General features: G+C 41.0%; 1 protein-coding gene across 3 annotated transcripts; it reads right to left on the minus strand.

Annotated features, from left to right (window-relative positions):
- Nucleotides 1-11,199: 11,199 nt before the first annotated feature.
- On the minus strand, nt 11,200-17,869 carry C8H7orf25 (chromosome 8 C7orf25 homolog). 3 transcript variants are annotated; one of them, XM_049893969.1, is made up of 2 exons: nt 17,795-17,869; nt 11,200-16,760 (listed from the first exon to the last, which is right to left on the minus strand). In XM_049893969.1, the coding sequence occupies exon 2, from the start codon at nt 16,737-16,739 to the stop codon at nt 15,474-15,476; it is 1,266 nt and encodes a 421-aa protein (XP_049749926.1). In that variant the 5' UTR covers nt 16,740-16,760; nt 17,795-17,869; the 3' UTR covers nt 11,200-15,473. The 3 variants fall into 3 exon arrangements, with proteins under 3 accessions (XP_049749926.1, XP_049749925.1, XP_049749927.1); XM_049893968.1 differs by having other exon boundaries at nt 17,704-17,843; XM_049893970.1 differs by lacking the exon at nt 17,795-17,869 and adding an exon at nt 17,414-17,691.
- Nucleotides 17,870-22,539: the final 4,670 nt, after the last annotated feature.

Genomic DNA, 22,539 nt, shown 5'->3' on the forward strand with positions numbered 1-22,539 from the left:
GAATGGCTATTACGAGTGTGGCATAATGGTGCCAGGAACATAAAGATGAATCAGTCTGAATTTATTGATATGGGCCCACTAAGCACAGATTCTTCATTCAATATTTCAGCTCCAGAGTTTAAGAAAGGATCTAATAGTTTATTTGTTTGGATCACTGTAGCATGGACTACACGGTGGCCTACACTAAATCAAGTTGAAATGCCAGACCTGCCTTGGTATACTGTAGAAGAAGGTATCCAAAGCCTTAGGGAAACTAGCGTGCCAAAGTGGCTTTATCAGGTTAGACCCACAGACCCACACATGGCATGACCAGAGGACACATCCTTTACTGCAAGGGTAAGGAACAAATTTGTGAAGGGAGCCTCAGCATCCTTGAAAACTGCTGTGACTGTTATTTTATGTAAGTCAGATTTGACAGTGAGAACTGCCCCAACTGAATTAAGACACCTAACTACAATGAGGCTCATTGGACCCCATGGTAGTAGGTGCCAAGTGGCAGCACTCAATCAACAAAGAAAAGGTGGGCATGGTTACAGTAATGGACAGCAGAGTCAAAGCAGTAATCAGAATAGTCTGACTTGTATGGACTTATGGCATTGGCTACTGGTGTCCGTAGGAGTGGAATAGATAGGAAAACTACTAAATATTGATCTGTACAGCAGATGAATTCTAGGTCAGGTGAACAGCAGTCTAACACAAATCGCCAGAATAGAGTCAGGGCCCCTCAATCAATTCCCAGACTTGAGCTCGTTTATAGAACAACCCCTTAAATGAAGAGGAGGCTGAGTCCCCTTGAGGAAGGACTCCAACACACTGCCAAAAATTTATATTGTTAATCTTTCTCTCAACCTTCTCCAAAGGGACCTATGGCCGTTCATGAGAGTGATTGTTCTTTAGGGAAAAGGAAATAATCAGACTTTTCGGGGATCACTGGATTCTAGCTCTGAACTGATACTAATTCAAGAAGACCCAAAATATCACTGTGGCCACCAATCAGAGTGCAGACATATGGAGGTCAGGCTATTAATGGAGTCATAGTTCATATCTGTCTCACAGTAAGTCCAATTGTGTCCCTGAACTCATCCTGTAGTGATTTCCCCAGACCCAGAATGCAAAGTTGGAATGGATATACTGAGCAACTGGCAGAACCCCCACATTGGATCCCTGACAAATGGAGTAAGGGCTATTATGGTAGGAGAAGCCAAGTGGAAACCATTAGAACTGCCCCTACGTAGGAAAACAGTAAACCAAACGCAACACCACATTTCTGGAGGGATTGTAGAGATTACCGTCACCATCAAGATCTTGAAGAACGCAGGGGTGGTGGTTCCCACCACATTCGCATTCAACTTGCTTATTTGGCCTGTGCAAAAAACAATTGGATGATAGAGAATGACAGTGGATTATTGAAAACTAGGTGGCGGCTTCAACTGCAGCTGCTGTTCCAGATGTAGTTTCATTGCTTGAGCAAATTAATACATCTCCTGGTACCTGTTTTGCAGCTGTTGATCTGGCTAATGCCTTTTTCACCATACCTGTTTTGAAGGGCCGTCAGAAGAAGTTTGCCTTCAGCTGGCAAGGCCAGCAATACACCTTCACTTGCCTACCTCAGATCTCTATCAACTCTCCAGCCTTATGTCATAAGTTAGTTTCCAGGGACCTTGATTGCCTTTTCCTTCCACAAGACATCACACTGGTCCATTACATTGATCACATTATGCTGATTGGGACTAGTAAGGAAGAACTGTCAATGACTTATTGGTAAAACATTTGCAGGCTACAAGGTTGGAAATAAATTTGACAAAAATTCAGGCACCTTCCACCTCAGTGAAATTTCTATGGTTTCAGGGGTGTGGGGCATGTCAACATATTCCTTCTAAAGTGAAGAATAAGTTATTGCATCTGGCCCCTCCCACAACTAAAAAGGAGGCACAAGACCCAGTGGGCCTCTTTGGATTTTGGAGGCAACATATTCCTCATTTGAGTGTGCGACTCAGGCCTATTTATCAAGTGACTCCAAAAACTGCTAGTTTTGAGTGGGGCCCAGACCAAGAGAAGGTTTTGCAACAGGTTCAGGCTGCCGTGCAAGCATCTCTTCTACTTGGGCCATATGATTCGGCTAATCCAATGTTGCTTGAAGTGTCAGTGGCAGATAGAGATGCTGATTGGAGTCTTTGGCAGGCCCTTATTGGTGAATCACAGTGCAGAACCTTAGAATTTTGGAGCAAAGCCCTGCCATCCTCTGCAGATAACTACTCTCCTTTGTAAGACAGCTTTTGGTTTGTTACTGGTCCTTAGTACAGCCTGAACCCTTAACCACGGGCTGCCAAATCACCATGGGGCTATATCTGCCCATTATAAACTGGGTGTTGTCTGACCCACAGAGTCATAAAGTTGGACGTGCATAGCAGCACTCCATCATTAAATGGAAGTGGTATATATGAGATTGGACCTGAGCAGGAACTGAAGGCACAAGTTGCATGAGGAAGTGGCCCAAATGCCCATGGTCTCCACTTCTGTCACATTACCTTCCATCTCCCAGTCTCCTCATGATCAGTTGACTGAGGAAGAGAAAATTCGTGCCTGGTTTAGATGGTTCTGTGTGATATGTAGGCACCACTTAAAAGTGGGCAGCGGCAACACAACACAGCCCCTTTCTGGCACCTCCTTGAAGGACAATGGTGAAAGGAAATCCTCCCAGTGGACAGAACTGTGAGCAGTACACCTGATTGTTCACTTTACTCAGAAAGAGAAATGGCCAGATGTGCAACTGTACGCTAATTCATGGGCTGTGGCCAATGATTTGGTTGGATGGTCAGGGACGTGTAAGGAGCGTGATTCAAAAATTAGAGACAAGGAAGACGTATGTGGATAGACCTTTCTGAGTGGGCCTAAGAAGTGAAGATATTTTTGTCTCATGTGAATGCTCACCAAAGGGTGGCCTCAGCAGATGAGAATTTTAACAATCAAGTAGATAGGTGATGCGTTCTGTGGAAACTAGCCATCCTCTTTCCCTAGCAACTCCCATGATTGCCCAATGGGCTCATGAACAAAGCGGCCATAGCAGCAGGGATGGAGGTTATGCATGGGCTCAGCAACATGGACTTCCACTCACCTAGGCTGACTTGGCTACAACCACTGCTGAGTGCCCAATCTGCCAGCAGCAGAGACCAACACCGAGTCCCCCATATGGCACCATCCCTCAAGCTGATCAGCCAGCAACTCAGTGGCAGATTGATCACATTTGACCGCTTCTGTCATGGGAAGAACAGCGGTTTATTCAAACAGCAGTTTGAACAGCCGGAATAGACACTCTGGATGTGGATTTGCCTCCCCTGCATGCAATGCTTCTGCCAAAACTACCATCTGTGGACTTACAGAATGCCTTAACCACTGTCCTGGTATCCCACACAGCGTAGTCTCAGATCAAGGGACTCCCTTCATAGTAAATGAATGCAGCAATGGGCATATTCAGGAAATTCAATGGTATTACCATGTTCCTCACCATCCTGAAGCAGCTGGCTTGACAGAAAGATGGAATGGTCTTCTAAAGACAGAATTATGGTGCCAGCTAGGTGGCAATGCCTTACAGGGTTGGGGCAATGTTCTCCAGGAGGCTGTATATGCTCTAAAGCAGCATCCAATATATGGTGCTGTTTCTCCTGTAGCCAGGATTCATGTGTCCAGGAATCAAGGGGTGGAAGTGGGAGTGACACCACGATTACCTCCTAGTGACCCACTCACAAAATTTTTGCATCCTGTCCCTGCCAACCCTATGTTCTGCAGGTCTAGGTGTCTTAGTTCCAAAGGGAGGAATGCTCCCACATGGGACACATCCCTGATTCCACTGAACGGGAAGTTCAGAATGCCACCCAGCCATTTTGGGCCTCTAGATCAACAAGCAAAGAAAGGAATTAATATACTGGCCGGTGTGGCTGGTCCTGAATACCAAGAGGAAATTGGATTGGTATCACATAAGGGAGGTAAAGTATGTCTGGAATGCAGGAGAGTCCTTAGGGCTTCTCTTAGTATCATGCCTTGTGATCAAAGTCAATGGAAAACTACAGCAACCCAATTCTGAAGTGACTACTAATGGCCCAAACCCTTCAAGAATGAAGGTTTGGGTAACCCCACCAGGCAAAGAATCGAGACCAGCTGAGGTGCTTGTTGAGGGCAAAGAGAATATGGAATGGCTGGTTGAAGAAGGTAGTTCTAAATAGCAGTTATGACCATGTGACCAGCTGCAGAAATGAGGACTATAATTTTTATGGGTATATCTGCCTTGTATGTATGCATCTAATATTGTTGTTTTCTTCGCTTATAAAATATAAGATGTAAACAAGGATAGTGCATATTTGGTTGTATGTGTGGTCGTTGTATCACGTTAGGAGCAAGTATGACTTTATAATTGTCTTTATTCAGAGATTATGTATGGTTTAAGGAGAGGTTTACAGGTGCCAAGTTGACAGTGGACTGTGATGGTTAAGCTTGTGTGTCAACTTGGCTGGGCCATAATTCTCAGTGGTTTGGCAGTTATAATGTAGTTTGGCAATCATATGATGATATGATCACTCCCATGATGAGATTTGATATAATGTGATCACCTCCATGATAGAACATGCTGTGAGTAGCCAATCAGTTGAAACGGAGATTCCTTGGGGGTGTGGCCTGTACTGAATATAAGTGGACTTTCTGACAAGGCTTGTGGGCTTTTGCTCGCACTGGATCCTGCAGCTGGTTCATGTTTATCTGACCTCTTCTTGGAACTTTAGCTAGCAACAACTTACATGCCATCTTGTGTGCTGACCTTGGGATTCAATGGCCTTTTCAGACTGTGAGCCAGTCCTGCTATCTGACTTGCCTATCTTGGCTCTCCAGCCCCTGTGGCTATGTAAATCAGGAGAAGCCTCCAGCCTGAGCCACATTTCAGCCTATACAACCAAATAAGTCATATCCTTAATATAAATCCTCTCTATATATATTTATATGCTTTACTGGTCTTGCATCTCTAGAAAACTCAGCCTACGGCAATCATGAATACGAAAATTACAACTGAGAAAACAGATGAACAAACAAGAAGTGAAACAAGAACATAATTAGGGTAAGAAGTTGAGGAAAACAGACAAATATCAGAGATAAAGATTAAATTACTAGGCACGCAAGGTAGAATAGGATGACAAAAAAGTACAGTAAAGGAAATAATGGATAAAAGTGAAAAAAGTCAAAATAAATAGAGTGGGAGAGAAACAAGATTAAAGAAAGGGGACGTATGACAGAGAAAATGATAGATATAAACATGAGACAAATACAACCTAACAGAAATGTAACTGGAGTCTCTGAAGAAGCACTAAAACTAATATGTGAAAATGTATGTAATTCAAAAAAACTTTCCTAGTGTATGTATTGAAAGGGTATAACTTGCAAATGAAAAACAGACTTCAAGATATACCCTAATAAGTTATTACATTTAAAGAAAAAAAAAATCTTCTGACTGTCCAGGAATAATGCCTAATTACTTACCAAGAGAAGAAAATCTAACTGGCATCAGATTTCACAACAGCAATATTTACTGTAAGAACACAATGGAGCAACATCCACAAGAAAACTAGGTACGAAAGTGCAAGCTGAGGCTTTTATATCCAGGCAAGGTCCTTCACATATTAAAGCCACAGGAAAAGTTTTAAACTTGCAAAAACTCAGGGGACATTTTACCCACAAGTTCTGTTTGAGGAATCTGATACCTGGGAAAATTTTGAGAAAAAACAAGAATACTGAGCATTTAATGTATTTAACTAAAGACCAGACTAAAACAAAGGTAAGAATTAAGATGAAAGAATGGTAGTACACATTATATGCCTTGACAAAGTAGAAATAGCACAACTTAAAAGAGAGAAAGGGAAAAGTATAATTAGCTTATTGACTTACTTATAAGTAAGAGTTAGGAATCAGAGAATATCATTTCAAACTAAGAATAAAATAGAAAACCAAATAGCTGAAGCCTAAGTATATTTAGGAGCACAAACTGACATCAAGGAAAGATGATGTTAATGATTAAAATTGAACAGTGGAGAGAAGGAGAGGAGAAAAGACCGCAAAACTAATCATATTATTGCTCATAGTAGGTATCGAGTAGATACGGTCTAAAGGAGATATAGAAGAACGGACATTACAAAAAGAAACACTAGAGCAAAAATTGGAACTAACAAAGAATCCAGGAACCCAGAAAACATTTCTGAGAAGTTTTTGGAAGTCATATTTTTTAATATATAAAACATAAAATAATATGCCAGAACTGAGTGTACACGTGCACAGTCATTAATGGACTTAACTGACCAATGAAAAGATTTTCAAATTCGATCACATAACAAAATTAAAATCTATGCTGTAAACACAAGACACATCTAAGACACAATGACCAAAAAGTCTTAAAAAAAAAACAAAAAATAATGGGAAAAGGTATACAAGGCACGTCAATATAACATTCATATTGATATTAGACAAAATAGAAAGTGTATTGAGGTTGGCAAAGGATGCTTTATAATGATACAGGCTACTATTCACAGTTAAGATTCAACAGTTATTTTTTATACATCAAATAACACATTAGCCATTGTTATGAAGCAAAAACTATTAAATATTCAAGGAGAATTTAATATACCTACCTCAGTTCACCACCATGCGTATGGCAGTTTGTTGTACTCTGGTGGCTGTGATGCTGGAAGCTATGCCACCTGTATTTGAAATACCACTTGGGTCACCCATGGTGGACAGGTTTCAGCAGAGCAGGAAGAAGGACCTGGCAGTCTACTTCTAAAAAAATTGGGCAGTGGATACCTTATAAATAGCAGCAGAACATTGTCTGATACAGTGCCAGAAGATGAGCCCTTCAGGTTGGAAGGTACTCAAAATATGACTGGGAAGAGCTGCTTCCTCAAAGAAGAGTCGACATTTATGATGTAGATGAAGTCATACTTTTGGGACCTTCATTTCCTGATTTAGCACAACTCAAAATGAGAAGAAACAGCTGCAAACATACATTAATAATCAGAGCATAGAATTATGAAGTATGAATCTATGAAAGTTGGAAGTCATCAAAAATGAAATTGAACACATGAAAAGTGTTATCCTAGGCATTAGTGAGCTGAAATGGACTGGTATGGGCCATTCTGAATCAAATGGTCTACTATGCCAGAAATGACACCTTGAAGAGGAATGGTATTTCATTCATTGTCAAAAAGAACATTTCAAGATCTATCCTGAAGTACAAAGCTGTCAGTGATAGGATAATATCCATACATTTACAAAGAAGACCAGCTACTATGATTATTATTGAAATTTATGCACCAACCACTAAGGCTAAAGATGAAGAAATTGAAGATTTTTATCAGCTTCTGCAGTTTGAAATTGATCAAACATGCAATCAGGATGCATTGATAATTGCCAGTGATTGGAATGCAAAAGTTGGAAACAAAGAAGAATCTGTAGTTGGAAAACATGGCCTTGGTGATAGAAACAACACAGGAAACTGAATGATAGAATTTTGCAAGACCAACGACTTCTTCATAGCAAACACCTTTTTTACAACAACGTAAATGGTAACTACATACATGGACCTCGCCAGACAGGATACACAGAAATCAAATCAACTACATCCGTGGAACGAGACAAAGAAAAAGCTCAGTATCAGTCAGAAGGCCAAGGGCCAACAGTGGAACAGACCATCAATTGCTCATACAGAAGTTCAAGTTAAAGCTGACGAAAATTAAAACAAATGTGTGAGAGCCAAAATATAAACCTGAGTATATCCTACCTGAATTTAGAGACCATCTCAGGAACAGATTTGAAGCATGGAAGACTAATAACCAAAGACCAGAGTTGTGGGATGACATCAACACAGACATGAAGGATACAAAACTCACTAAAAAGACAGGAAAGAAAAGACCAAAATGGATGTAAGAAAAGACTCTGAAACTTTTTCTTGAATATCGAGTAGCTAAATTGAATGGAAGAAATGATGAAGTAAAACAGCTGAACAGAAGATTTCAGAGTGGCTCGAGAAGATGAATTAGTATAATGAAATGTGCAAAGACCTGGAGTTAGAAAACCAAAAGGGAAGAACACACTTGGCATCTCTCAAGCTGGAAGAACTGAAGAAAAAACTCAAGCCTTCAGTTGCAATTTTGAAGAATTCTATGGGGAAAATATTGAACAATGCAGGATGCATCAAAAGAAGATGGAAGGAATATAGAGTCACTGTACCAAAAACAAATGGTCAGTGTTCAACCATTTCAGGAGGTAGCATATGAATCAAGAACCAATGGCATTGAAAGAAGAAGTCCAAGCTGCACTGAAGGCACTGGTGAAAAACAAAAAATAGAAGTAAAAAACAAGACTCCAGGAATTGATGGAATACCAACTGAGATGTTTCAACAAACAGATGCAGCACTGGAGGTGCTCACTCATCTATGCCAAGAAATCTGGAAGATAGCTACCTAGCCAACTGACTGGAAGAGATCCAACAGAAGGCAGAAATTATAAAACAATATCATTAAAATCACAAACTAGTAAAATTTTGCTGGCAATAATTCAAAAATGGTTGCAGCAGTACATTGACAGGTAACTACCAGAAATTCATGCTGGATTCTGAAGAGGATGTGGAACAAGGAATATCACTGCTGATGTCAGATGGATCTTAGCTAAAAGCAAAGAACACCAGAATGATGCTTACCTGTGTTTTATTGACTATGCAAAGGCAATCGACTCTGTGGATCATAACAAGTTATGGATAACACTGCAAAGAATGGGAATTCCAGAACACTTAGTTGTGCTCTTGTGGAGCCTGTACATAGTCCAAGAAACAATCAATCGAACAGAACAAGAGGAAAGGTGTGTGTGAATATTTCTTGGTAGTTTTTTTTTTTTTTTCCTATAGGCCTCTAAGGATATGTGGTTAGTTTTAAAAGTCATACAAATAATTGTATTCATATATATTTTAGTTATTAGATCCTCAGCAGTGACATCATTCCAGAGATTTTTCCCCCAGCCTATAGGTTGTCTCTTTACTCTTTTGATGAACATAAGTATTTAATTTTTATGAGGTATTACTGAGCATCTTGATAAAAAAATTCCGTAGCAGAATCCTCATCAAACGGGGGTAAATGCAGAACAGAATTTCAAGTTCTCATGGAATCCAGATTTTCTCAAGCCATGGAGGCTGGATGAACCCCTGAAACCACTGCTTTAAAATAATCTTTAATCCTTAAACTAAAAATAATCCCCTGAAGCCCTCTTAAAACCAAATAGTTTAGCTTAACTAGTAAAGAATGTCAGCTTTGGGCATCATGCTCTTTTAAGATCTATGTATATGGGATCAGAGTGACAACAGCAACTCGAAAGATTAGATAGAAACTATAGAGGGCAGTGACTTTATGTTAATAGGAGATGAACAACTGAGAAAAGGAGGGTGAGAATGCTGGTACAACTCAAAGAATGTAATCAATGCCACCGAAATGCACATGTAGAAACTTTAATCGGTGTATGTTTTTGCTGTGCATATTTTCAACAACAAAAAATTTTTAAAAGACAAGCTTAATAAGACACTATTTCCCAAACTTATTTAACTAATCCTCTATTATACGTTCAAATTGTTTACAATGTTTGCTATTATAAAACAAATTGAGATAAAAATTTCCATACATATATTTTTTATGTACTTATAAGGATTTCCTTAGAATTAATTCCAACTTCAAAGGATATGTACATGTTAAACTTTTCAAATATATTGCTTAACTGTCCCATAGAAATGTCTACTAATTTATATTCCTACCAGCAGTATATAAAAGTGCCTGCTGCTAGATAACCTAACTTTATTGAAATCCTAGGCAGTAAAGGGTAGTAAAGAGCACTGAAATCTTAGAGTCAAAGACCCTGGGTTTAAATCCTGGTTTCATTTATTTGCTAGGTAATCTTACTCTTCTCGCGCCTCAGTTTGTTCTTCTGTAAAGTAATAGCAACAATAGGACATACAGAATTGTTGGGAGGATTAGTTAGGTAATGTACTTAGAACAGTGCTGGTACATAGTGATTTTTGTTGTTATCCACTATGTTTGATGGGGAAAAATGGTGTCTTATTTTTATTTAAATTTATCTTGCTTTCCAGTGAGTTTGAATTTTTTTTTCCACATTCACTGAACATTTGTATTTCTGCTCTCTTTTGAACAATTCACCCATATTCTTTGCTCATTTTCTACTGGATAATTTTTTTTTTTAATTTGTAAAAGCTCCTTATGCAATAAAATTAGACCTTATCTGTCAAAAATACAGTATTTTTCCCACATATGTCACCTGCCTTTCAATTTTATTTAAATATAAAGGTTTATTTCGATGTGAACACCACCACCCAAAAAAGAACATAATTAAGAAACATTAAACCCAATGCAATGCCTGGTGTTTGATCAGATGTTGGTTCAACAAGCCCCCTGACGTGCATTTGGACTGGGCATTATATGATGCTCAGAGTTATTTTGTTAGGTGTTGGGTAAGTTGCCTAGTGCTACCAGGCAAAAATAGCACAAATAGGTAACTTTAGTGAACAGAAGTTTATTTCTATAAATCCAAATTCAGGGTGTGGCTCCCAGGGGAGGTCCTTTCTTGTCTATTTCAGCTTCTAATGGCTTCCAGCAATCCGTAGTGTTCCGGGTCTGTAAATGCATCTGTCCGTCTTCTTCATCCCCCCGTATCTGTGCCTATTCTGCTCTTTTTATCTCAGAAGTGATTAAGTTTAGGTCCTAACCTACTTCAGTATAACTTTATTAACATAACAAAAGAAAAACTCTATTTCCAAATAGGAAGCCACCACCAGTACAGGGGTTAGGATTTCAACGCGTATTTTCGTGGGGGCACAACTGAATCCATAATAGATCTGCTCATGGAATCATAGTTGTGTAGAAAAATGTTCTTTTCAGAGCTGATTACTGAGGTATTTATAGATGAAGTGCCACAATGTCTGTAGTTTATAACATTTCATAGGAAAAAACAGATAAAGCAAATAAGGCAAAATAATAAAACTTTTTTTAAACGTAGCGGATGGACACGTGGGTATTCAGTCTTTTTTTTTTTTTTCCCTATGTTGGAAAAACTTATTTATTGCCTCTCCCCCATTCTGTTTACTTTTTTTGGTCAAAAAAAAAAAAAAAACCCTTAAAATTAGTTAGAAATATTTTCGGCTACATGTAATGGAAAAACCCAACAACAATGTCTTAAATAAGGTTCTATTTTCTCACATAGCAAGAAGTCCAAAGGGAAGCACGTGTCAGTGCCAACGTCTATGAGATTCTCTTGGCTTTTCTTTCATCGTCATAAAATAGTAGCAAGCCACAGCCATCGCTGTCCACATTAAAATCAGGTAGGTGGTAGGAGGAGGTAGCGCTAACAGACTTCCACTTGTCCCATTGGAAAGGAATTTGGCCACCTCTGGCTAAATGCAGGACTTGAGAAATGGAAATTTTAGCGTTTCCAGCCTCTATAGTACAGGCAGGAGAGTTGGGAACAGGTGTTTGGTGTTGTCAGCCACAACCTTTGCTGGACGTTCTTATTCTGTCCTCCTGTCTCAGCTTCTTTCATGTTTTACATCTTTTTTACTTCTTTGCTGAATTCTGGGCAATTTATTAAGATCTAGAATGGGTTTTATATTTCAGTTCAGCAATGCTCTCATTAGTTTTGTCTGATCTACTTTAAAGTTTATTTCTGATCATTTAATTTTAGTGACTTTTTTTCCATTTCTAAAAGTCCTATTTGCATACAGTGTTTTTTAAGTTTTCTATACCTTCCTTTGGAAACCCTGGTGGCATAGCAGTTAAAGTGCTACAGCTGCTAACCAAAGGGCTGGCAGTTCAAATCTGCCAGGTGCTCTTCGGAAACCTTATGGGGCAGTTCTAACCTGTCCTATAGGGTTGCTGAGTTGGAATCGACTCGACAGCAATGGGTTTATACCTTCCTTTGGAGCCCTAATGGCACGGTGGTTAGGTGCTATGGCTGTTAACCAAAAAGTCAGCAGTTCGAATCCATCAGCCACTCCTTGGAAACCCTATGGGGCAGTTCTACTCTGTCCTTTAGGGTCACTATGACCCAGAACCGACTTGACAGCAAAGGGTTTACACCTTCCTTTATCTCCTTTAATCATTTTATGTTTCTGCGGAAAAGGAAATGCCTTTTTCCATTCTGGTTTCTGTGATGGGGGATTCTTTTCCCCCAGCCCACTCCTGGCCCTTCTCTGCTTCTGGGAGGTAATTTATTTAATTCCTAAATTTGAGAAGAAAGGCTGGATGCTTGGCTCAGTTCTGCCCTTTGTCCTCTTGGGAACAAACTTCTCACAGGCTGGGGTGTTCTGTGCAACTCTTTAGAACAAGCTCTGTCCTTCACACACCCCAGCAATACCTGTGACTGGGCGGGTACCAGCAAAAACCAGTTGCCATCAACCCCTAATTATGGCTACCCCGTGTATATCAGAGTAGAACTATCCTTCATAGGGTTATTAATGGCCGATTTTTCAGTAGATCACCAGGCCTTTCTTCTGAGGTGCCTCTGGGTGGACTCAAACCTCCAACCTTTTTGTTAGCAGTGAAGTGTGTTAACTGCACCACCCAGGGACTCCCACGGGTGGGTAGTCTGCTCAATTCTGGGGTTCAGCACTAGGAAGCACCATTGCAGCAGACACAATCCAAGTCCTCCAATTTGTCTGTATTCGATGTTTTGTTACAGATGGTATTGTAGCCTGTATCTGCCACTTCTTTGAATTTTTTCATTTCAGAACATAGGTGTGGAAGATGAGTTCTAATTATATGGAGACTTCAAAGACCTCAATTCTTACTTTATACTACTCATCAGGTTTTTCTATTCTCTCACATTCTTGAGGAACTGGTGCACCACTTTTCTGTGTTGCTGACTCTTCCACTCTTTATGGGTTTCCTCATATGGTTTCATAATTTCTTGCGGTAAATTCATCTAAACAAAGCTTAGTTTTTCTGTGGGAGGCTGTGAGGCTTGGGAAACTGAAGTATCCCCAAGTTCAGAATGATGCCGTGTATGTTTCTGCCAGGTGTCAGAGGGTAGTTCTTGCCAGGGACCAAATTTTATACTGATTTCACATCCCCGAGTCTCCTCCACAATGCAATTAACAGAAGTTTGGACTCTAAATCTACATATGGCACAGGCTGGGGGCTTTGATTTCTTCACCCTCCAACTCAGAACCACCAAACTTTCTTGCTCTCTCCCTAGGCAGTTTATAAAATCCTATTTCATGGGGCTTCAGCCTTTCAGTTTCTGGTTTTACACAGGGGTCTTGGGGTTACCTCCTTACCTCAAGTAGGCCTCTGATTCTATTCCAGAATGAAGGTTAATGTCCAAGTCCCAAATATTAAGGTTGGGGATATGACAACTTGGTAATTAAAAAAAAAAAAAAAAAAACCTGGTTGCCACTGAGTCTATTCTGACTCATATATTGCTGAAATTAATTTTTTAGTATTTTTCTGGGATGTTTGTATATATATCCTTAAACTGAAAATTTGCTGCAACTCTCTTTTTGCTATCTTGTTAGGTTTTAGCATGAGTTAGGCTTATCCAGAAAATGAGCTTTAAATAACTCCAAATACACTAATGTCCCGACACGACATCCTGCTATCACACGGATTAAGATATATTCACCGGCTCCAGTCCTTACCCAGGCCATTCTCAAACAGGAGTGAGCCAAAGCTCTAATCTCAGGCTAGAGCAGGGGGGGTAAATGGAACATCATACTTTACTATGCTAAATATTTTGGATCCCGCTTATGGGGTTATGCTCTATACTACTTTTCAGAGCAAGAGAATGATCTGGTATTTAAAAGTAAGAATCATCTTATTTAGTAAAGCCATCTGGGCCTAGAAATATTTTGGAGGTAATTATTTAACAATTTTTGCAATGACTATTGGTTATTTAGGTTTTCTATTTCTTCTTCAATCCTAACTTTTTTCCAAAAAAAGTTTCAATGAGATTTCCGAACTTATCAAAATAATGTATTTTATGTAGTATATTTCCTTATAATCAATCTTCTCCAAAGTCATTTTATATCTTTCTTGCTCTTACCTAACCAAACCAAACCCATCGCCAGTGAGTCAATTCTAACTCATACCGATGCTATAACAGAGTACAACTGCCCCACAGGGTTTCCAAGAAGCAGCTGGTAGATTTGAACTGTCAACCTTTTGGTTAGCAGCCAAACTCTTATTAATCACTGTGCCACCAGTGCTCTTTGGTCTTACAGCTCCCTTTTTATGCTTTCTTGATAACATTGTAGATGGTAGACGGGAAAGGATTTCCGTTCTTACACAGCAGGGAAGTTGGCACAGCCAAAAGCGATCAGGCTATCATGACAAAAAATCAAGTTCTAATATTGGCTCCTACACTTAACATAAGCTAATAATCTAAGAATCAATTTCCCAGTTTTTTAAACGTGGTGAATACATATCTACTTCGCTAATTTTTGTTTTGCTGCAAATTAATAAAATCTGCAAATTGGGCATAAAATTTATTTGAAATCACAACTTGTGTCATGCAGCAGGCATGGAATCTCCCCTGCTGCCGTTCCATGAGTAAGGTAATATGCAGATGCTACTTTCTATTTGTAAAAGGAACAACAAAGGTAGTATTCATAATTCAAATAACTGCAATACAGGGATTGGTTGTATTAAAAATGAAATCTAAATTCTTTTAACATGTTTTATAGAAGTCACTGCTTCAATTTATTCAAATTAATACTTCTCCCTTGCCTGTTTTAGGAAGTTTATAGTAATAAGATTCCTGGCTAGCTTTGTTTTCACATAGGTGTCCAGATTCAAGGGACTCACATGACCAGAATTCACTTTATTTTCATTTCTGCACTATGTGCTCTTTATAAATAGACCCATCAGATTGTGCCCGACAAACAGCAACCAAGTTTCTCTTCATTAATAACAGCTGTAACTTTCAAGTCTTATATTTAATTATAAACTATTATCTCCCAGCCTCAACCCACGTCAACTGATAAACCAATACAACGAAAAACAAGCTTGAGAATTATCTCCAGATATTTAATGCAAGATGCAGTGTAGCTATATTCCATGAAATGTGATTATCTATTGTGGGGGTGGGGAATTGTAACCCTAACAAATCAAATTAAACTACTGCAATACATCTAAAAGCTTTACGTAGATGTGATTTTGTTAATTGCTGTAACATAGACAATTTGAGAAATTTGAGAAGTTGTCTCTTGCGCTTTTTCTACTTTAGGTGCTTATATACACTTTAAATATAGATAAGACAGAAAAACTCTACTAGTTTAAGAGTTCTAAGTAATTATCCTCACTAAAGACCTTTTTTTTTTCTCTCAATTTACATGGAAAGACCCAACCTTTCGTACAAAGATGACTTACTTTCATGGGAATACTTAGATGCTAACACTAGTATTCACTGCCAGCTGTGTGGTCTTTTGGTAAAGGGGTAGCTAGGGCCTCTTTGCTCTCAGTAAGTGCTCTGGGCTGATGAATAAACACACTAAACTTAACGCCCTGGTTGTTAGCAGCTCTGACAAAACCACTATTTGCAGTCATTGTGATGGCTTTTAGGGTGTCTCCTGTTCCAAAAATAGTTAACGAGCGGCTATTGATTTTTGAACTAGCCACTAGTCTCAAGGCACGCTCAGAAGGCTGGTCTGGTACCACACTGATTCGCTTAATTAGCATAGTGGCCCTCTCTCTCTCCCCAGGTCCCCCTAAGGTATCTAGAATAGACTGAAAATCCTTGACGGCAGATTCACAAGCAAACAACTCCTTGTCCTTCATAAATGTCTCCAGCTGAGGTAGAACCTGTTCTTTTCTCTCCTGCTCTGCTTGTTCTGTGAGCACTTTTTCTTTGAAGATAAAGTGGCAGCCTCCATAACTGAGGGCTGATACATATGTAATTAAAGTAGTAATGTCCAGATTTACTCTTCTGCACACATCAACCTTAATCTCTGTTGGAAACGCAACACTTGCTAGTATATTTGCTCGGTCTACCCTGGTCACCTGCAAAAGTTCAGGGCCCTCATCATCCGATTCACTCTCACTCAGCTGGAGCTCTTCAGGGTGATCTAACAGAGAGTTAACTGCCACTATGTCTCCTCTCACAGCTATGCCCATTTCTTTCAGCTTCTCTGCCATGGGGCTGGAGACACTGTTGTAAAACGCAAAGATAATGTGAGGGTTGCTGTATTGCACTGGCTGCTGGTGACTGGCCTGGAGGAAGTCTTCAGCCTGCTCAATGATGCTTTTGTCACCATACTGGCCCCTGCCCAGCCAAATGTTATGCAGTGCTTCAGCCTTTCGGCCAATGGCTTTCACCCAAGTATGACCACCATTTGCAACTACATCCACCACAAGGGTCTGCTTTTCTCCCAAGGTATCTGTGTAACCAAAGACATGAAGAACACTAACAACTTCTTCCAGGTTTTCTGCTGATTCCACAATGGCTCTTAAGTGTGTTAGATTCGTGCTCTGTAAATGAGATTCTTTAATAGCTACTTTCCCAGCTTCTACTTTTTGTAAAAATTTTAATTCAGCCTTCAATTTGCTGCAGAGCTTTGCACCACCTTCTATGCCACCTTTTCTTGATCTAGAAAGGGATTCTGCTCTCTTGATCAGTTCCTTGGCTATGGCTATTCGTTCACAGAGCATGGAGTTTGCAGACATGGTGACAGCATTATTCCTTTCCTATGAAAAGAAAAGAAACAAGGCAAATTCGAACAGTCCCCAAAAATTACGGCAATCAATTCTTCACTAACGATTGAAAACGACAATCTAGTAACAAAGCTGTTCCACTATGGAGGCTGAGATTATGAACCTGGTGATAGCTAAGGAAATGGTGACAGATATACTTTTTAACTCTTTTTAAGGATCTGGCACATTTTAGACCTTTATTTCTTCAGCTTGAAGGCCATGGAGCCCACAGCGGGATAAAAGGCAGGGTTTCTCAGTCTGGTAGACAAGAAACCTCCTTATATCTAACTGCAGCTTTACTATCTGCTGTAAAGAAATTTTTATTACAGGGCCAGAAGGCCATAATCACATGCTTAAATAAAAATGTACAGACTAGCTGTTAAGCAAACTGCCCAAAGCAAGAGTGTTCCTCCTAAATCGACCATGGGTAGCCAGTCTAACCCTCTCCTATTTCACGAATCGGTCTCCTTCAACCCACTGCCTCACGACTTCCCTCGGTGCGCACACACCACGGAATCAAGGCTGCCTCGTATCTGCATTGGACGTCAACCTAGCGTATTTTTAAACGACTGAAGGAGACGACCAGCTTGACTCTTGGAGGACTCCGAATGCAAACATCAAAGAAAAACTAAACTCTCGGAACCCACCACGCGGCGGCCGGGCGGGCAGTGCGGGGCGGTGGGGACACACGTCGGCGGGGCCTTCCGGGTGGACACCGGCTCCTCCGGACCTGCCCGGTCCACCTCCACAGCTGGACGCTGCCAGGCAGGGCGAGGTCAAACAACCCCACAGTTGGCCCAGGTGTTAGAAGCAGGGCTGAGGGGGCGCCGCGGGCCCGACACCCGACTCCTTCCCCGCCAGGCCCGGCTTCTGAAGATGCGCCCTCGCTCCCTCGCCCCCTTCTCTCCTCCCTCTTCCTCCTTCTCCAGCTCCTCACCAGTGGCGCCCAGCACCGGGAACGCGAGCAGGCGAGCGCGTGCACGCGCAAGGCCGAGACCTGCCGGGAAACCTCAGCAAGCAGCCCTCACCTCACTTAGAGCGCCGAGGCTGTTCAGCGCGCGCCGGCCCCGCTGCCTCAGGCGCCTCCTGCGTCGCGTGGTTCCGGGCCGGCTAACGCCGAGCCCGCGATTCCCAGGCGGCAGCGCGGCCTCCGGCGCAGGGCTGACGCTGAGGCAACCATGTTTGTTGAGGGCACCTGGCTTCCACCCTGGTTAAGGGATGAGTCTGGAGGCGCGCACCACCTGGCTCCGGTATAGGGAGCAGAGGCGGAGTTCGCTAGGCTGGGCTTCAGACCCTAGGACCGCTGCCGTCCTGTACGGCCGCTCAGTGTCTCAGGGATCTCCAGCGGACAACTCTGCGCCTTAACCCCAGTCGCGGCTGGAGTTTGCCTGGGGCGGGAATCGGTGCATTTTGGTGAGAAAACACCCATATTGTGCCCAACTCCCTAGTTCTAGTCAAATAAATTTAATTTTGCCTACAAGCTCATACCGCTACCGAGTGCCAGGTAGATTTTGTCTTAAAATCATCTTGGCTCATTTTAACAGAAGAGGAAACAGACTTTAGAGGCTTATCAAAGGCCATACAGCTGGTAAGTGCCGGAACTGGGATTTGCAACTCCAGGCCAAAGCGCTTTCCACTGCACCATACTGCGCTCCACAGAGAGTGTGCTATTATAGATATGTGCCAAAGAAGACAAAGGATCCGAGGTTTCTGAAGGCTGGGGAAGCTTATACATTAGCACAGCAGTGTCCAAAGTTGCCCAGAAAGGTCTTTGAGATAGCAAAGCTCATTTTACAAATTTTAAGTTTTAAAAAAAATTTTGAAGATAAAGCTAATCCTGTGTATGCCTGCTCCTTTCCAAAACCCTAAACACAGTAAGGGAATGGAAAAAGAGCCCACAAAGAGATGACTGCAAACAAGGTATGTCAACACATATTTGGAAAAGAGTTACAGTAACACATTCAATGCTATATACCACACATTATTCTAAGTGCTTTATTGTTTAAAGTTGCCCAGGAGTCCAACCCATGGCAACCCCTTGTGAGCAGAGGAAAACTACTCCAATGGGTTTTAAAGCTGTGGCCTTTCAGAAGCAGGTACCTGTGGGTGAGTTCCAACCACCAGTCTTTCGGTTACTAGTTGAGGGCTTAACTGTTTGCACCGCCCAAGGACTCATGTTTATTAGAAATTCTAAACAATCTAAAAGGTTACAGATAAGTGAGTCAGGGAGGTTGTTTGAACCCTTGCAACCTCTCTACAAATGCAGGAGTTGGCAGAGCTGAAACTGCCTGCAAAAGGGAGTATCAAGAGGCAGGCGATTAAAAAAGCAGAGGCTGAGAAGCTCTGGAACTGAAGATGATGGAGGGCAGAAGGGAAGAGATCTGTGAGGCACAGCTGAAAATGGGGATTGCCTGAAAGTCTGTATAAAGAACAAACATGTAGTTCCTCTCTTCCATGTGGTGCAGCGAGCCAACTGCACAACCTTCCCCTGGCAGACTAGTTTATGATGCTGGTGATAGGCAAGGGGGAGGGTTATCCCAGACACAGACACAACAAAGGTTGGGGGGAGAGGTGCCATTATGAAGCAAAGGTTTCCATATTGAATGGTGAAATGCCACTGGCCCCTTCTCTGCCCCTCCCAGAAGGCTGCAGTCCCTGGCACCTGCCCATCTCCCCCTCCATCACCTTCTTCCCAAAGGCCTATTCTCTAGAGAAATAAATCAAATGATACTCTAGAGAAATGGCTTGTAGATGCTGACATTCAGTGTCCCCCAGTAAGTAGATCTGAGCCCCACTCACACAGTACTCCCAAACATTTTTGTTTAGAAGTTTAACAATGCAGAAAATGTTCTTTTCAAGTATTTTATAACTAGCATCCTCAGATAAAAGAGATTTGGCCATGAAAAAAGGGATTTTTTTTTTTTAAAGCAAGAGGCAGTATGTAAATTATTTGAAATTAAAAATGATACCCTAAATTTAATGTTTCAATAGAAGAGTTGGAAAAGTAGAAAATATTTCTACTGGAAAACAGAATAAAAAGACAAAAAATAGAGCAAAAACATAAGGGTCCAGTATCCAATTAATAAGAGTTTCAGAAACAAGAACAAAGAAAATTATAAAGGAAACTTTACCAAGAAGTAATACTAGAAAATTGACCAAAACAAAAACATCTGTGTCTACAGTGAAAGGTCCTACTGAGTGCTTGGCATATGGATATTAAGAAACTATAGAAGGGCACATCACTGTGAAATTTCAGAACAATAGGGATGAAAAGAAAAGATCCCAAGAGATTCAGGAGGAAAAAAAAGTTATAAAGAATTTGGCATCACATGTACAATGGCATAAGGCTTCTCATCAGCAACACTGGAATCTAGAAGTGGAGTAATGCTTTCAAACCCAGCCAATCAAGGGAGAAGGGAACAGAAACAGTTTCAGACACACCACTAGCTTGGACTGGAGGAGGAAGACAGAGGGTTCCCTGAGAGCAACTTCTCAGAAGGTGTCGGGAGGGTTGGGGAGAGAACTGGTAGATTGGTATTTGACCATGAGGAAAACAGTATGCAGAGCATTTTACAGTTCTGTTGGGGAATCTGGTGAGAATCAGTGATAGCCATAGAAAGCTAAGCAAACAAAAAAGGCAATTATCAAAGAAGTATCACCTCCAGGAAACATACAAAAAGTTATATGGCAAAGGAAATGTAATATAGTATACTTACAGGCACAGTGAGAAAAACTAAACATTGTGATCTAATTAAACTGAGAGGATGGTGAAAGGGAAGTAAAGGCGGCATGAGTTCTAAATCCTCATGGTGCAGAAGAGCAAGTTTATAGTGGCTAATCTTCATGATTATAGTGGCTAATCCTCTATGGCACTGTATGACTCGATGGCACTGTTTTTTTTTTTTTTTAATCTTCATGAATCCAGAACTAGCTGTATAAGCCTATTTTGAAATATGGAGGCAAGTACCTGATGATATACCTTAAAAAGTTAAGTGATGGCTTTCAGAGAATAGAACTTTCATGAGTGTTAAAGTTATCTAACTTTTAAAACATGATCATGTTTAGGAACCAAACCAAACCTGTTGCCTTCAAGTTGATTCTGACTCGTAGCAACCCTATGGGACAGAGTAGAACTGCCCCACAGGGTTTCCAAGGCTGTAATCCTTACAGAAGCAGACTGCTACATCTTTCTCTTGTGGAGCAGCTGATGGGCTCAAGCTGTCAACCCTTTCAGTTAGCAGCCAAGCACTTTAACCTCTGCGCCACTGGCTCTATCAGGTCCTTGAGGTGGAGGGTTGAGGAATAGAGGAGGTCTGTATTGAGGGACCCTGTGTGAGGCAACTTAATGGTTAATATTGGACTATTGAACTGGTTTTCGGGAAATTAGAATTCTAATCCAAGGGAGTTACTGACTCCTACATGTTCTCTGGCAATTCACTGAACATCAGTTTAGTCTTTACAGTGGGAGTCTCAGAGAGCCTGCACTGGCAAGACATCTGATAAAGAGGTGAGGTTAAGTACTGAAAGTTGAGTTTTGCTCTATGAAAATTGGACAATAGGTGAAAACTCCTTTGCTGTTCCCTTATTACGTAACTGGAGCCCAGTATGTCCACACTCTATAAAGATCAAAATTATTTCTCTTCCTCATTTCCCCCTCCCCCCCTGCCCTCAAATATATGTACATTTTAAGCACTTTCCTGTTTCTTGGCTAATATTGCTTTACAAATATAAATTCATGGTTCAGTGAGGAACTGGGACATTGATAGAGCAAGTAGAGATAAAGTTTGCAAGGGTGAAAAGACGAACTGAGCCGAAAGTAGGAGTGGCTGAGAACATTAGGGGTATTATCTTAAGACGAAAAGCTACAATACACAGGCCAGAAATGACTGGAGTTTTGGAACTTTTAGGGATGCAATGGGTTGCTAGCCCAAATAACTGACTTTCACAAGAAATGAGAAAAGTTTAGGTAGATGGTTCAGCTGTTACAACTGAAAATTTAAGGGCAATGAAGAATATACTGAGAACAAAGGGGAAGCTTCAGTTGGAATTGGACTTCACATTTAATGAGGACACTGAATAGAATAGGGACTCAAATCTGCTTCAGCTAATTGTTCCTCCCTTTATTCTGAAGCACTGATTCTTTTAGCACCCAGTGGAAATTACACGTGCTTTCCTTTTATCTTAAAATATACCTGCATTTACTTTTTCCTTCTTTGATTTGTTGGATTTGTGTATTTTTATATTCCTCCAGGTTTTAATATTGGACAGGTTGGCAGTTCGAATCCACCAGCCATTCCCTGGAAACCCTATGGGGCAATTCTACTCTGTCCTACAGGGTTGCTATGAGTCTGGATAGACTCGACGGCAATGGGTTTGAGTTTGGTTTAAGCAAATTCAATAGCAGCTAAAATTTAAGAATTCTTAACCATTAACCGTGCCAGGCTTCTCACTTGTATGATCTGATTTAGTCCTTAGAACAACCTTCCTCACCCAGCCAGTAAGTGGGAGAGTTGAGATTAGAACCCAGACTTACCTGATTCCAAAGACCATTCCTTTTTCCTGTGTTCTACTTGTAGTATGCTGCAGCCACAACACGCAAAGAATCCATAGGAGAGTATAAGATGAGGCTATCAAGACAAACCACTTGAAATAGGGGGCTCAAGTTGCCACCTCTCATAATAATGTTTTGCCACCCCTATCAAGACATGGGTGCTCCACTGATGGTAGGGAGCTCAACTGGGAAACCTCACAAAACTGCTCCAAGATAAGGCTC

This window comes from Elephas maximus, chromosome 8 (assembly GCF_024166365.1).
Source record: "Elephas maximus indicus isolate mEleMax1 chromosome 8, mEleMax1 primary haplotype, whole genome shotgun sequence".
NCBI lineage: Eukaryota > Metazoa > Chordata > Mammalia > Proboscidea > Elephantidae > Elephas > Elephas maximus.